General features: G+C 36.0%; 1 protein-coding gene across 2 annotated transcripts in view; it reads right to left on the reverse strand.

Annotated features, from left to right (window-relative positions):
- LOC149811732 (splicing factor U2af large subunit B-like) overlaps positions 1-12073 on the reverse strand; it is a 53292-nt gene that overhangs the window by 34162 nt on the left and 7057 nt on the right. For both annotated transcript variants that reach the window (XM_089992597.1, XM_089992598.1), the window contains exons 4-7: positions 7081-7148; positions 6431-6501; positions 6284-6328; positions 6138-6197 (exon numbers count right to left, since the gene is read on the reverse strand). In XM_089992597.1, coding sequence (XP_089848723.1) covers positions 6138-6197; positions 6284-6328; positions 6431-6501; positions 7081-7148 — 244 coding nt within the window. The remainder of the gene's footprint in view (positions 1-6137; positions 6198-6283; positions 6329-6430; positions 6502-7080; positions 7149-12073) is intronic.

Below are 12073 nucleotides of genomic sequence, written 5' to 3' on the forward strand. Positions count from 1 at the left end.
AAATGGGTATTTTATAAAACCCGTGAAAAAACAAAGCCGAAAGGGGCTTAGGGTTTTGTTTTTTCACGTATCATCTAACTCCTCCCTCTCTCTCTCGAGTTTTCGGCGACCTCTGAGTTCCGACGACCTCAAAAAATTCCGGCGATTAATCCTTTCAGGTACGCTCACTCTCTCTCTCTATCTCTTCTCTCACCCTCTCTCTCTCACTTTCTCTCACACATATGTGCATGCGTAGGCAATTAGACATATGGCAATGTGTGTCTGCAGACTTTGCACATGCTTCCATTTGTGTTCATGGACGTGAATGTTTATACTTGCTTTGTGAAGTGGATGATGATAAAATGGATCAAATGTGTTGATCTTGCAGTAGTTTTATCGATTGGCAAGGCTACTGTCGTGGCAATGTCACAATCAGAAAAAATTTCTTCTTGGGGGGGGGGGGGGGGTGCTGCCCCCCTATAACCCGCCAGGGGCGCCCCCCGAACCCCCGCCCGCTGACCACGCAGCGGGACCCACGCCGGGAGGAGCCCTCGAACCCCCCTAACTGAAAGGGCAAAAACCTTTAATCAGGCTCCACAACTCATCACTCACATGTACAATAGCAATCTTTAATAATGATTTTCTCAACCCCACAACTGTGGAGGAGATTGCCATCACAACTGGTCCTACGAGGAATCTTGTTGCCATGGTTGTACTTGTAGTTGTCATTCGTTTCCCATATGCTGCTACCTTGGGCTGAGATGCCATAAAAAAACATGCCAGCACATGCTCTCAAATAATGATTGAACTGAGATGGATCTTATGCTCGTGAACTGAGATGTCTGTAGCTTTTTCATCACCATCACTAAAACAAGTCTTGCACTGATCTTTCTTGAATTTGTGACATTGCACATCTTTGATTCCATCTGATTATGTGCTCTTTGATCATCAATTTCACCTTTAGAAGAATACAATCACATAATAATGTGAATAATCTACGTACACAGAAGAAAGCGGGCTCATGCTGTCGCGAAAATACAACTTGATGATGATATATAGTTGTTGCAATCATGATCTTGCCTTTTGCTTGTGGTTAGCAGTAGAATGTTTTTTTCTCTTTTCTTTTTCCTACATCAGTCACAAACTCACACACGAGCCAACTTTCTACAAGTAGGTTTGTTCTTTTCCTTTGTTTAAAGCATAGTCACTTATATTAGTCTTTGGACATTATAAGTTTGTGAATAATCTTGGGAAATTTCACTTTAAATTTGAAGAAACATGAAATATAACATAAAAAGTAAGACGAGATTTTTCTTTTGGCAAAAGATAAAGAAAGAAGAAGTGTTTAAAATGTATGTGATAAAATAAAAATATATAATTACATTTTTGCTTCTCTTTCGATTCTTATTCGCTTCTCATTTGAATCCTATGTCGCTTCTTTCTTCGCTTCTTAGGTCGATTCCGGTTCGCTTCCGAGAAGCTTCCTAGGTCGCTTCCCGGTTCGCTCCTAAGTCGTCCCGCGCTTCCCACTTCCTAAAATTTTAGAAGTGCCTCGCTTCCCGCTTCCCGCTTCCTCGACTGGCAACTCTGCTCTTGATCCCTTTGGCATCATCACATGTGATTAATATATCATTAATATATAATAATAAAATCACAATTCCTGCATCAAATTTTTTGACAAAGATGACAGTGTCAATATAACATGAAATAAAACCATTTTCTACCATTAAATTGTTAAACCAATCATACCAAGCCTTGGGAGCATGTTTCAAGCCATATAGAGTTTTTTGTAAATGAAGAACTTTACCTTTTGGAACAACCATACCCAGAGGAGGATCCATATAAACTTTTTCATTTAGTTCTCTATTTAAAAATGCATTTTTAACATTCATTTGATATATGTTATATTTTTTAATAGAAGCAATTGTAATTAAAAACACCTAACAGTGACCATTCGCGCAATGGATGCAAAAGTTTCATCGTAATCTATTTCATATTTTTTACTATATCCCTTAGCAACTAGACGAGCTTTATACCTTTCAAGAGTCTCATCACTCTTAGTTTTGACTTTAAAGACCCATCTACATCTGATTGTTTTCTTTCCTCTAGGTAAATCTTGAAATTCCCAAGTTTTAGACTTTTTAAGAGCTTTAAGTTCATTATCCATTGCATCCCTCCATTCTACCATTTTCTTGGCTTCTTCAAAATTCTTAAGTTCCACATATGAATGAATGGCACTAAGATATGCTTTATGTTTAGGTGAGAAGGATTCATAGGATATAAATCTACAAGGATTTCTCCTAGATCTTTCGGTCCTACGAGGATTATTTGTTGAAGTAGGTTCATTTATTACTTTCTTGTGTATCATTACAAGGAGCATCAAATATCATTTTATCATCACTAGAAATATCATCATTTCTAAATAATAATTCAAATAAGAAGGAATAATCCATATTATCTCCATGAGGTTCATAATCTTCAAAACCACTAACATTTTCTAGAAAGGTTATATTTCTAGAAATATATAATTTATCATTTTTAACATCATAACACCTAAATCCTTTTTGTGTTTTCGAGTATCCAAGAAATGTACAAGGAATAGCTTTTGGTGAAAGTTTAGCATTTTTGTTGATAAAAACAAAACATTTGCATCCAAAAACTCTTAGTCTATTATAATCGGCTTCCTTTTGATACATAATTTCAAAAAGTAATATTTTATTGAAATTTTTTTAGGAAAGACGATTTATAAGATAAACGGATACAAGAGTCGCCTCGGTGCAAAATCTTTTAAGAATTTTTTGAGAAATAAGCAAGGTTCTAGTGGTTTCAACTATATGTCTATGTTTTCTTTCGGCTAAGCCATTTTGTTGAGGTGTTTTGGGACATGATTTTTTATGGATAATTTCATTAATCTCAATATAGTTTTTAGATTCATTTGAGAGATATTCACCTCCGGAATCGATCCTAAGAATCTTTAACTTGCCATTAAATTGATTTTTGATCATCATGTGATCGGTCTTAAAAGACGAAAAAAACTCATATTTATGCTTCCAAAAATATATCCAACAATATCTAGAATAATCATCAACAAAAATGACATAATAAGATAATCCTCTTTTAGATATAATGGGTGTCGGTCCCATACATTTGAATACGCAAGTTTAAATAGTTTAGTTATAAACATAGATCTCTATTCAAAAGGCAAGCTTCTCATTTTTTTCAAAAATACAATCATTACAAATAAAATCATTTTTACAAAGATCTTTAACAAAATGCAAATAAGAAAGCTTGGCAATATTGGGATGCCTAAAACGTTTATGTCAAACATTTATATCTTTATGTTGGGCAATGTTACGAAAAGAGTGTTTTAGAATTTGAAAAAATTACTTTTAGTATAGATCTTCTTTCCTAGAGTCTTCCCCAATCAACTTCCCGGACTGGCGATCCTGTATCCAACATTTATTTGATGAGAACTTGATATCACACCCATGGTCCGATAGTAAAGAGACTGAAAGCAAATTTAAATTTAACTTAGGTATAAATCTAATTTTGAGAATAAAAAATCCTTGATTTTCAAAATTTTCAATCTCTTTAATTTCAAGAGAAGCACCATCCGTGATTGAAACAAAAGGACATATAGTTTTTGTATATTCGGAAAGAGCAAAAATGCCTGGAGTCACATGAAAAGAAGCACCCGAATCTAAAAGCCAAAAAGTCTTACAGGGAGGCGAGAAAGTTGACATGACGGCCTCGAAAATAGATCCCTTAAGAAGTGGTTGAAGAGCTTCCATAATTTGACTTAGAGATAGTATTTCATTGTTGGAAGTAGATGAACACGCCTTATGTGGTTGAAATGTTGTAGACATGGTCACCATCTTCTTCCATTTTGGATGTGTCCTGGTTCTTTGCAAAAACAACATATAATTTTACTATAATCTCTTCCTTGGTACCTTCCATTTTGGCCAGCATTTTCTCTCGCTTCTTTATTTTGATTTTGAAATTTATTAAAATACGGGGGTTTGTATGTTTTCAAATTATTTCCCGGTCTAGAAACGGCATAAGCTCCTTCATTTTCATCTTTTGTTTAAAAAACGACCAACACATTTTGATTGGTTTTGTTCATTGCCAATCTAGTTTGTTTTCCACTTAACTCAATAAGAAGGTCTTATAGAGGTGGGGAGGTAAAAGAAGATAGAAGAGAGGATCCAGTTTGCTCGAATTCAGATCTAAGCCCATTCAAAAAATTGAAGTGATCCTCTTCTAATTGCTTATATTGTAGCTCAATAGTCTTTCTACTCCATTTGGGTTTAAGGAATGCAAGTTCATCCCAAATAGATGATAATTCAGCAAAGTATTCTCTAATAGACATTTTCCCTTGTTGAAGAGTCAATGCCCTTTTTTGAAGATAGTATTTATGAGATAGATCTCTTGAGGTATGCATTCTCTCAAGGTACTCCCATACTTAAAATGTCTTTTTAAATTTTAAAATATTAGCATTAATCCTAGTCTCCACCGTAAAAAAAAATCCATGAAAGGAGTTTGTAATTCTTTCTCCCATTCTTCATGTTTTTTGGTGTATTATTCAAAGGCTTTTTCTCTTTCTTCTCCATCAAGAACCTTAATTTCACCTTTTTCAACTATAGTGATTTTAGGTTCGGGGTTCATGAAACATACCTTTGACATAGCCCCAAAGACCTTTTCCCTTGATATGAGCTTCAATATTATCGGCCCAAACATGATATTTGGACCCATTGAGTTTGAATCCAAGAAAAAAAAATAATCCCTTTTCCCCATGGAGATGCTTTTATGAGAAAGAAAGAGTCTTCTTAAATTAAAATCTTACCACAACAGGTCTTCTTTGAGCTTACTTGATGCGGTACGTCTCACTTGAAATAACTTGGAAGAGATTTCCACGCCAAAAGTGTAAGAATGAGGGATGGGCACGGTCTTCGAGGCAACCACCGTGAAGACGCAACACACGAGCTATTCTTCTAGAGACCAAGCTCTGATACCATGTGAAAATGTCTTCAATGCAGAAAAGCAATAAGCTCTTAACATGAAATGTGTGCTCAAAGGCACAAGATGAACACTTACAAAAGATTACAAATGCACAAAAGCATGAAATAAAAAGGAATCTTTATTGAATGCTTGAGAGAGCTTTTACTAAAAGCTTAAATAATACAAGGGGGATGAGACCCCTATTTATACACATATGGAGGCCTTGGAGGGGCTCCACATATAGACATTGGAGCCCCTCCAAGTGTCATATTACTCACCGTTATAGGGACCCAACGTCTATAGATGTGGGCCCCTCAATGGCTAAATACAAAAAAGAATAAAAAATAAAAAGAAAAAATAAGAAAAAAATACAAAAGGCATATTCAAAAAAGAAAATGCGTGAAGCTGAAAAAGACTATTTTACCCTTATAGGGTATGACAAAATATATATATATATAATCTCTCTCTCTCTCTCTCTCTCTCTCTCTCTCTCTCTCTCTCTCTCTCTCTCTCTCTCTCTCTATATATATATATATATATATAGAGAGAGAGAGAGAGAGAGATATATAGGTTACATTTTAACATATCTATATCTACATACATATATATATATATATATAAATTAAGTGTAGACAGTTTCCAGAGTGTTTTTCACAAATCTGACCCTGTAGATGTGTTTGGCATGGTCAAATCACTAAGAGTCGACACTTGTGAACCATGCTTTTTCTACATAAAAACTAAGATTTTGAGCTCTGAATATTTATAAAAAATTTGGGCCATTGAATTTCAAACCTTATAAAAACCTACCAATGTGTCCAAATCATATTGATCCAAAAGTCCGTTCCTATCAAAATCAAGAATGTAGACGACATTTCTATGGTCAGATTTGGAAAAAGAACAAAATGAATAAATCCCATGACACATAAGGGTGTAGGTGCACTGAAATGTTGCTCTAACAACTAATGATATTCAATTGACTGTGAGATAGTTGTACCGAGTTATAAGTATGTGCTTATTGCACACACACAAACACCATGTCTACTGAAATGTTGATCTAACAACTAATAATATTCAAATTTACTGTGGCATAATTCTGCTGAATCCAAATGAATATCAAAGCATGGCTTTGGGATGAAAAACTTGAAAAAGTTTAAAATCACCTGCTCATTTGCCATGGCTGGAAGGCCTCCAACATATACCTTGCGAGCATGCCTCGTAGCCTGTCAGAGAAACAAGAAATAAACAATCCATGCAGACATTTTTGTTGCTGCTTAACATGGTTAGGGAGTTTTTGCACAGTAGATACCTGCTGACTCATAGACTGTGCTGGAACCAGCGGAAGGCCACCAAACTAAAACAAAGAACAGCATGCAGACATATATAGCAGTTAAACTAAATAAGAGAAAAATTAAAAAAACATATTAACCACCAAAATAACTATATGAAAGTTTACCTGTGTAGTCCCAAAAGGAAACAAATTGGGAAATATTCCTGGCATGGGCTGAGGGATGCCTGGCATTTGCCCTACATCATAATACATGAACATTCATCATAATAAAAAAGTGGATCAAAATACATTGCAATAATATATGCCACCACATGCAAGCATAACTGTGATTCATTTATAATCGAAAGATAAATCATCAAAGCAGGTACTGAGGAAAATATTTGTAAGTCTACCAAAGGGCTACTGTTGCCAGTTGAAGGCGAACAAGATCCATCGCATTGATTCCTCGTTGAACAAAAAATCTACAGTGGTCACGCCCATGGGCAGCATAGTGGAATATGTCGCCCAACATTGCCTTCTTACCCAAAATACAAAAACAAAGACAAACAAAGAACCACACACAAAACAGCCAACAACCAAACAATGGTCCTCAGTTTCAGTAAGAAACCACTAATCAAATAGACAAATCCCTAGAAAAATAATAAGAGAATAATCTAAAATGTCATTATGAACTTATGTCTGCATATATCACTCTGAAAATATATCCAAGAAAAAATGTTACCTCTAACATACTAATAATGCTCATGCATATAAAGCCAACTAAATGAAAATAAAATTACAGCATAAAAAAAGAAGCCTAGAGGTCACATACATACCTAGAATGGCTGCATTAGGCAATACAGCAGCACCAGGAGGTGACACGTCAAAACCACTCGCCCGTTTGCTGGCCAGCAGAAATGTAGTTAGTGAAATTGCAAAAGAAAAAAATTAAGAAATGTTCAAGTCCCAAGGATAACCATAAATACATATAGTTAGGAGTTGAAACAATCGTCAAGCTCTCCTACTTGAGATTCAAAAGAAAGGAAATGACGGGATGTTCTAGGAAGACACAAAATGGGGAAGCCTTCGATTAATATTTCTGCAAAAAATGGTGTTTGAGAATCTTAAGCAGGATAAACAAACACAAGATAGAGCAGATCCCTTCTTGAGTTACCCAAAGTCTTGCGGTCAAAACCAGATTACTTGGACCATGAGCCATTGGTTTCCAGATTATGGTACAAAGTGATGGTATACAGAAAATGATAGCCTTAATGGATTGTATGAAATATCCTATTGTACTTGTATGAGATCTTCCATATCCCCCATAAGTGCCAAAGATACCAGCATGGAGAAATTTATATAGCATAGCAATAACTGGAATGTGCACCATGTAGACAGTTTACATATTCAGCAGTGTTATTAAAAACGTGCCTAGACCCAAGGCAAGGGGCCTTGTGCCTTGAGGCACATACAAATAGCGCATATGCCCGAAGGTGTATGCCACGTACACTATGAGGCGTACGCCTTAGGGGAAGGCGCGCCTCAGCTTGAGGCGCACGCTATTTTTAGTGTCGGGTCAAATGGGGGTCAAAGTCCCCATTTGACCCAAATAAAGGGGAAAAAGAGGGAGGCCCCAACCCTCATTAGGACCGAGGCCTCCCTCTCTTTTCCCCTTATTGCTCTCGCTCTCCCTCTCCCTCTCGTCTCTCGCTCTCCCCCCTCTCCCTCTCGTCTCTCGCTCTCCCCCCTCTCTCTCTCTCTGCCGAAAAGGAAGAAGAAGAAGAAGAGAAGGGCAAGTACTCTCTCTCTCTCTCTCTCTCTCTCTCTCTCTGTTGCTTGTGTATTTGTTACGTGTGTGCATGCAAACACACGTGTGTTTGTCAATCCGCTCGGTCTATTACGTGTGTGCATGCAAAAATGTGTATGCCGATCCTTTTGATGTAGTGTTTGGTGAAGAGAAATGGATTTTAGTGATTTAAATTAGGGGCTTTATCTGTTTGTTAATATTCTTGCATTATTTTATGTGTTTGTTAATTTTTTGGCATTCTATTGCGCATATAATGCAAAAATGTGTTGGCTAACCCTTTTGATATAGTGTTTGGTGAAGATAAATGGATTTTAGGGCTTTAAATTAGGGGATTTTGTGTGTTTGTTAATATTCTTGCATTCTTTTATGTGTTTGTTAATTTTGTGGCATTCTATTGTGCATATACATGCAAAAATGTGTTGGCTGACCTTTTTTATATAGTGTTAGATATTTTTAAATGTTTTTTTTAAGTTAAAAAAAATTGAGGCTTACGCCTCACTTTAGTTTTTGGTGGAGCGTGACGCTCCGCCTCAACACTTTTCACAACATTGATATTCAGTAATAGGGGAGACCAAGAATTAAATATCTGGTCATTTCAATAAGCTCAGAAGTCACCACAGAAATACTGCCATAGTAACTGCCAAATAAGAGAATATTCCAAGGTATAGGACAAAAAACACTTTACCTCATCACAGCAAGCCAATTACAAGGGAACTTTTTTACTTGGAGTGCTGCTCATTCATTTTGAAAGCAGACAAACTAGATATAAATGGCCAGGAGGGCTGCCCTTTATTATGATAACAGAAGTACACTAGAAAAAAAATCAAATCATGTATTTCCATGATAGGTCAAAGCACTTTCATATTGACTAACACTTAGAGAAAGAATTGAACCAGAGAAATGGAAGCTAAATTTATAGAATAAGAAAATCAAATAGCAGATACTTTCAGAAAAGAACTGTCATGGGCAAGGCATCATCATTATGAAGAGCAAGTTGTATATGCTACAACTTGAGGGGAAAGTTTAAGAAGTTATTAGTTTTATGGTAGAATGGTTTTTTTATCTTTCAAGTTAAAATGGTGAATACTTGTAAGAATTGAGGCTATGTGGATAATATCATATGGGACACTAATTGTGTTGTTTGTAAGATTGACATGTAACACTTGTTTGTAAGGAACCTTATTAACCTAATGAGGGTTACGATAAATATATTTCTTCTTTTGATATTTCTGATTACCAATTAAGAAAGAAGGGGTCATAGCTGCTCTCCCCCACTTCCTATCTTTGTTCACTTCTTCCTCCTTATTTATGAAGTCTTTGTGTGTGTGTGTGATACCAATTTACACTTTCTTCCACAACCAGCATCAACATCACCCACATTTTGTCCCTTATCTTGTTGTTGCAGTCACTGAAATGAAATGGGGATCTTCGAAACACGAGCTTTGATTAACAAGAGCAAGTGTCAAGAATGACACTAAAGCATAACCCTTAAAAAGGGTATAACTGGAAACAAAATAAAAATAAAAATGTATTCTTTATTGATATGAAAAACCAATTGCTTAAGAAGCATTGGAGTAAAATACAAGAGGGGCTGCACCCCTTTATATACACAGCTGAAAGAGGACTCAATAGAGCTGTTGGGCACAGTCCAACAGATCTATTAAGAGCTGTTGGACTGTGTCAGTCCAACAGCTCTATTGCTAGTCAAGTCTAGACAGGACTTGACTAGCAACAGTCATTCTAGTTCAAACTGAACTAGATGACATAAAGACAAAAAATAAAAATAAAGAAAAAAAAATACAGAAAAGAAAGAAATTAAAAATGTATTTATATATATATAATAATATAATATTATTATATATACATATATGTACAGTTTTACATTTTAACACTCCCCCTCAAACTTACGGTACAATGAGCGAAAGTTTGTCTAAGAGAAAGTGAAATCGGGGAGCAGCGAGAGGCTTTGTAAAGAAGTCTGCTAACTGATATTCTGAAGTGACATACGGCAGATCAATTATCCCGTGTAGATATTCCTCTCTGACGTAGTGACAATCCATTTCGATGTGTTTGGTGCGTTCGTGGAATGTTCTATTACTGGCAATGTAGATCGCACTTTTGTTGTCACAACACATTTGTGAAGCCTTTGTTGCTTCAACTCCCATGTCAGCAAGCAGTCGTCGGAGCCAAACTACTTCCATGGTCGTGGTTGCCATGGCTCTGTATTCAGCTTCGGTGGATGAGAGAGATACCTTCTGCTGCTTTTTACACCTCCACGAGATTAATGATTCCCCTAAAAAGACACAAAAGCCAGTGGTTGAGTGTCTGTTATTGGGATCACCTCCCCAATCAGCATCAGTATATGCAATTAAATCAAGAGAAGAGGAGGAAGATAAGAAAAGTCCTCGTGAAAGAGAGGACTTGATGTATTTGATAATACGCATGACTGCTCCCATATGAACAGAAGTAGGAGCATGTTGAAATTGACTTGTTGTATGAACAGCATGTGCTATATTTGGTCTGGTAATGGATAGATAGGAAAGTGCCCCGACAAGCTGTCTGTAAGGAGTAGGGTCTGCAAGAAGTTCTCCATCATCAATCTTCATTTTAACATTAACAACTTCTGGAGTGTCAACTTTCTTATCATCAGTAATACCAGACCTGAAAACAATATCAAAAGCAAATTTAGTCTGAGATAATAAATATCCTCTAGGAGAATAAGCAACTTCAATGCCTAAAAAATATCTCAACAAGCCCAAATCAGTCATTTCAAAATGAGATTTAAGAAGTGTTTTGATTGTTTCAACTCCCTGTTTATCGCTTCCGGTGATGATCATATCATCCACATAGAGAAGAAGCACAATGATCCCTGCATCAGAATTCTTAATAAACAAAGCAGTGTCAGTTAAACAGAATTGAAAACCAATATCAATCATAACACGACTAAACCTATCATACCAAGCTTTTGGTGCTTGTTTAAGTCCATAAAGAGCTTTTTCTAAGCGAAGGACTTTACCCTTAGGAATACTTAGACCAGGAGGGGGTTCCATATATACTTCTTCAACTAGCTTTCCATTTAAAAAAGCATTTTTGACATCCATTTGAAAAATAGACCATTTTTTGATAGAAGCTAAGGCAATTAAGGTTCGGACAGTAGTCATACGAGCCACCGGAGCAAAGGTTTCTTCATAATCAATCCCATATTCTTGGGCATAACCTTTGGCTACTAAACGGGCTTTATATCTTTCAAGAGTACCATCACTCTTGGTTTTAATTTTATAAACCCATCGACATCCTATAGTTTTCTTCCCTGGAGGAAGATCTTGAATATTCCATGTAGAAGCCTTTTCAAGTGCATCTAATTCAGCTTTCATGGCTTCTATCCATTTGATATCATTTTTTGCTTGAAAATATGTGGATGGTTCTTCATATGAGTGAATTAATGCAATAACTGCCCTATATGTGGGTAAGAAAGACTCATATGATACAAACTTTTCTGGAGGCCTCGAGATTCGGGATGATTGTCTAGTTGGAATGTTAGAATATTTCTCAAGTGCACATGGAGTATTAGACTCTTGTCGCCTGGAATATTGAATATTAGTATCTCTATGAACTTCTTCATTTTCAACATTAAGATCAATAATTCTTGGATCATCATCAAAGTTACAATCAAGGTCATATTCATCAGATGTTGATGTTAGATCTAGCAAAAAGGAGTACTCAGTGACGTCTTTTAATTTTCTAAAATCAAAGAAGCTCTCCTTTTCAAGAAAGGAAACATTTCTAGACACATATAGTTTATTATTTTTGAAGTCAAAACATCTATAACCTTTCTGGTTTTCAGCATATCCTAAAAAGGCACAGGGAATCGCACGAGGGGAAAGTTTATCATTTTTGTCAGTAAATATGAAACATTTGCACCCAAATATTCTTAATCTAGAGTAGTCTGGAGAAATGTTCATAAGTTTTTCAATGGGAGTGATATTTTGTAACGAAGAAGATGGCATCCTATTAATGAGATA

This window comes from Nuphar pumila, chromosome 17 (genome assembly GCF_984573655.1).
Source record: "Nuphar pumila chromosome 17, dmNupPumi1.hap1.1, whole genome shotgun sequence".
In the NCBI taxonomy this organism is placed as follows: Eukaryota; Viridiplantae; Streptophyta; class Magnoliopsida; order Nymphaeales; family Nymphaeaceae; genus Nuphar; species Nuphar pumila.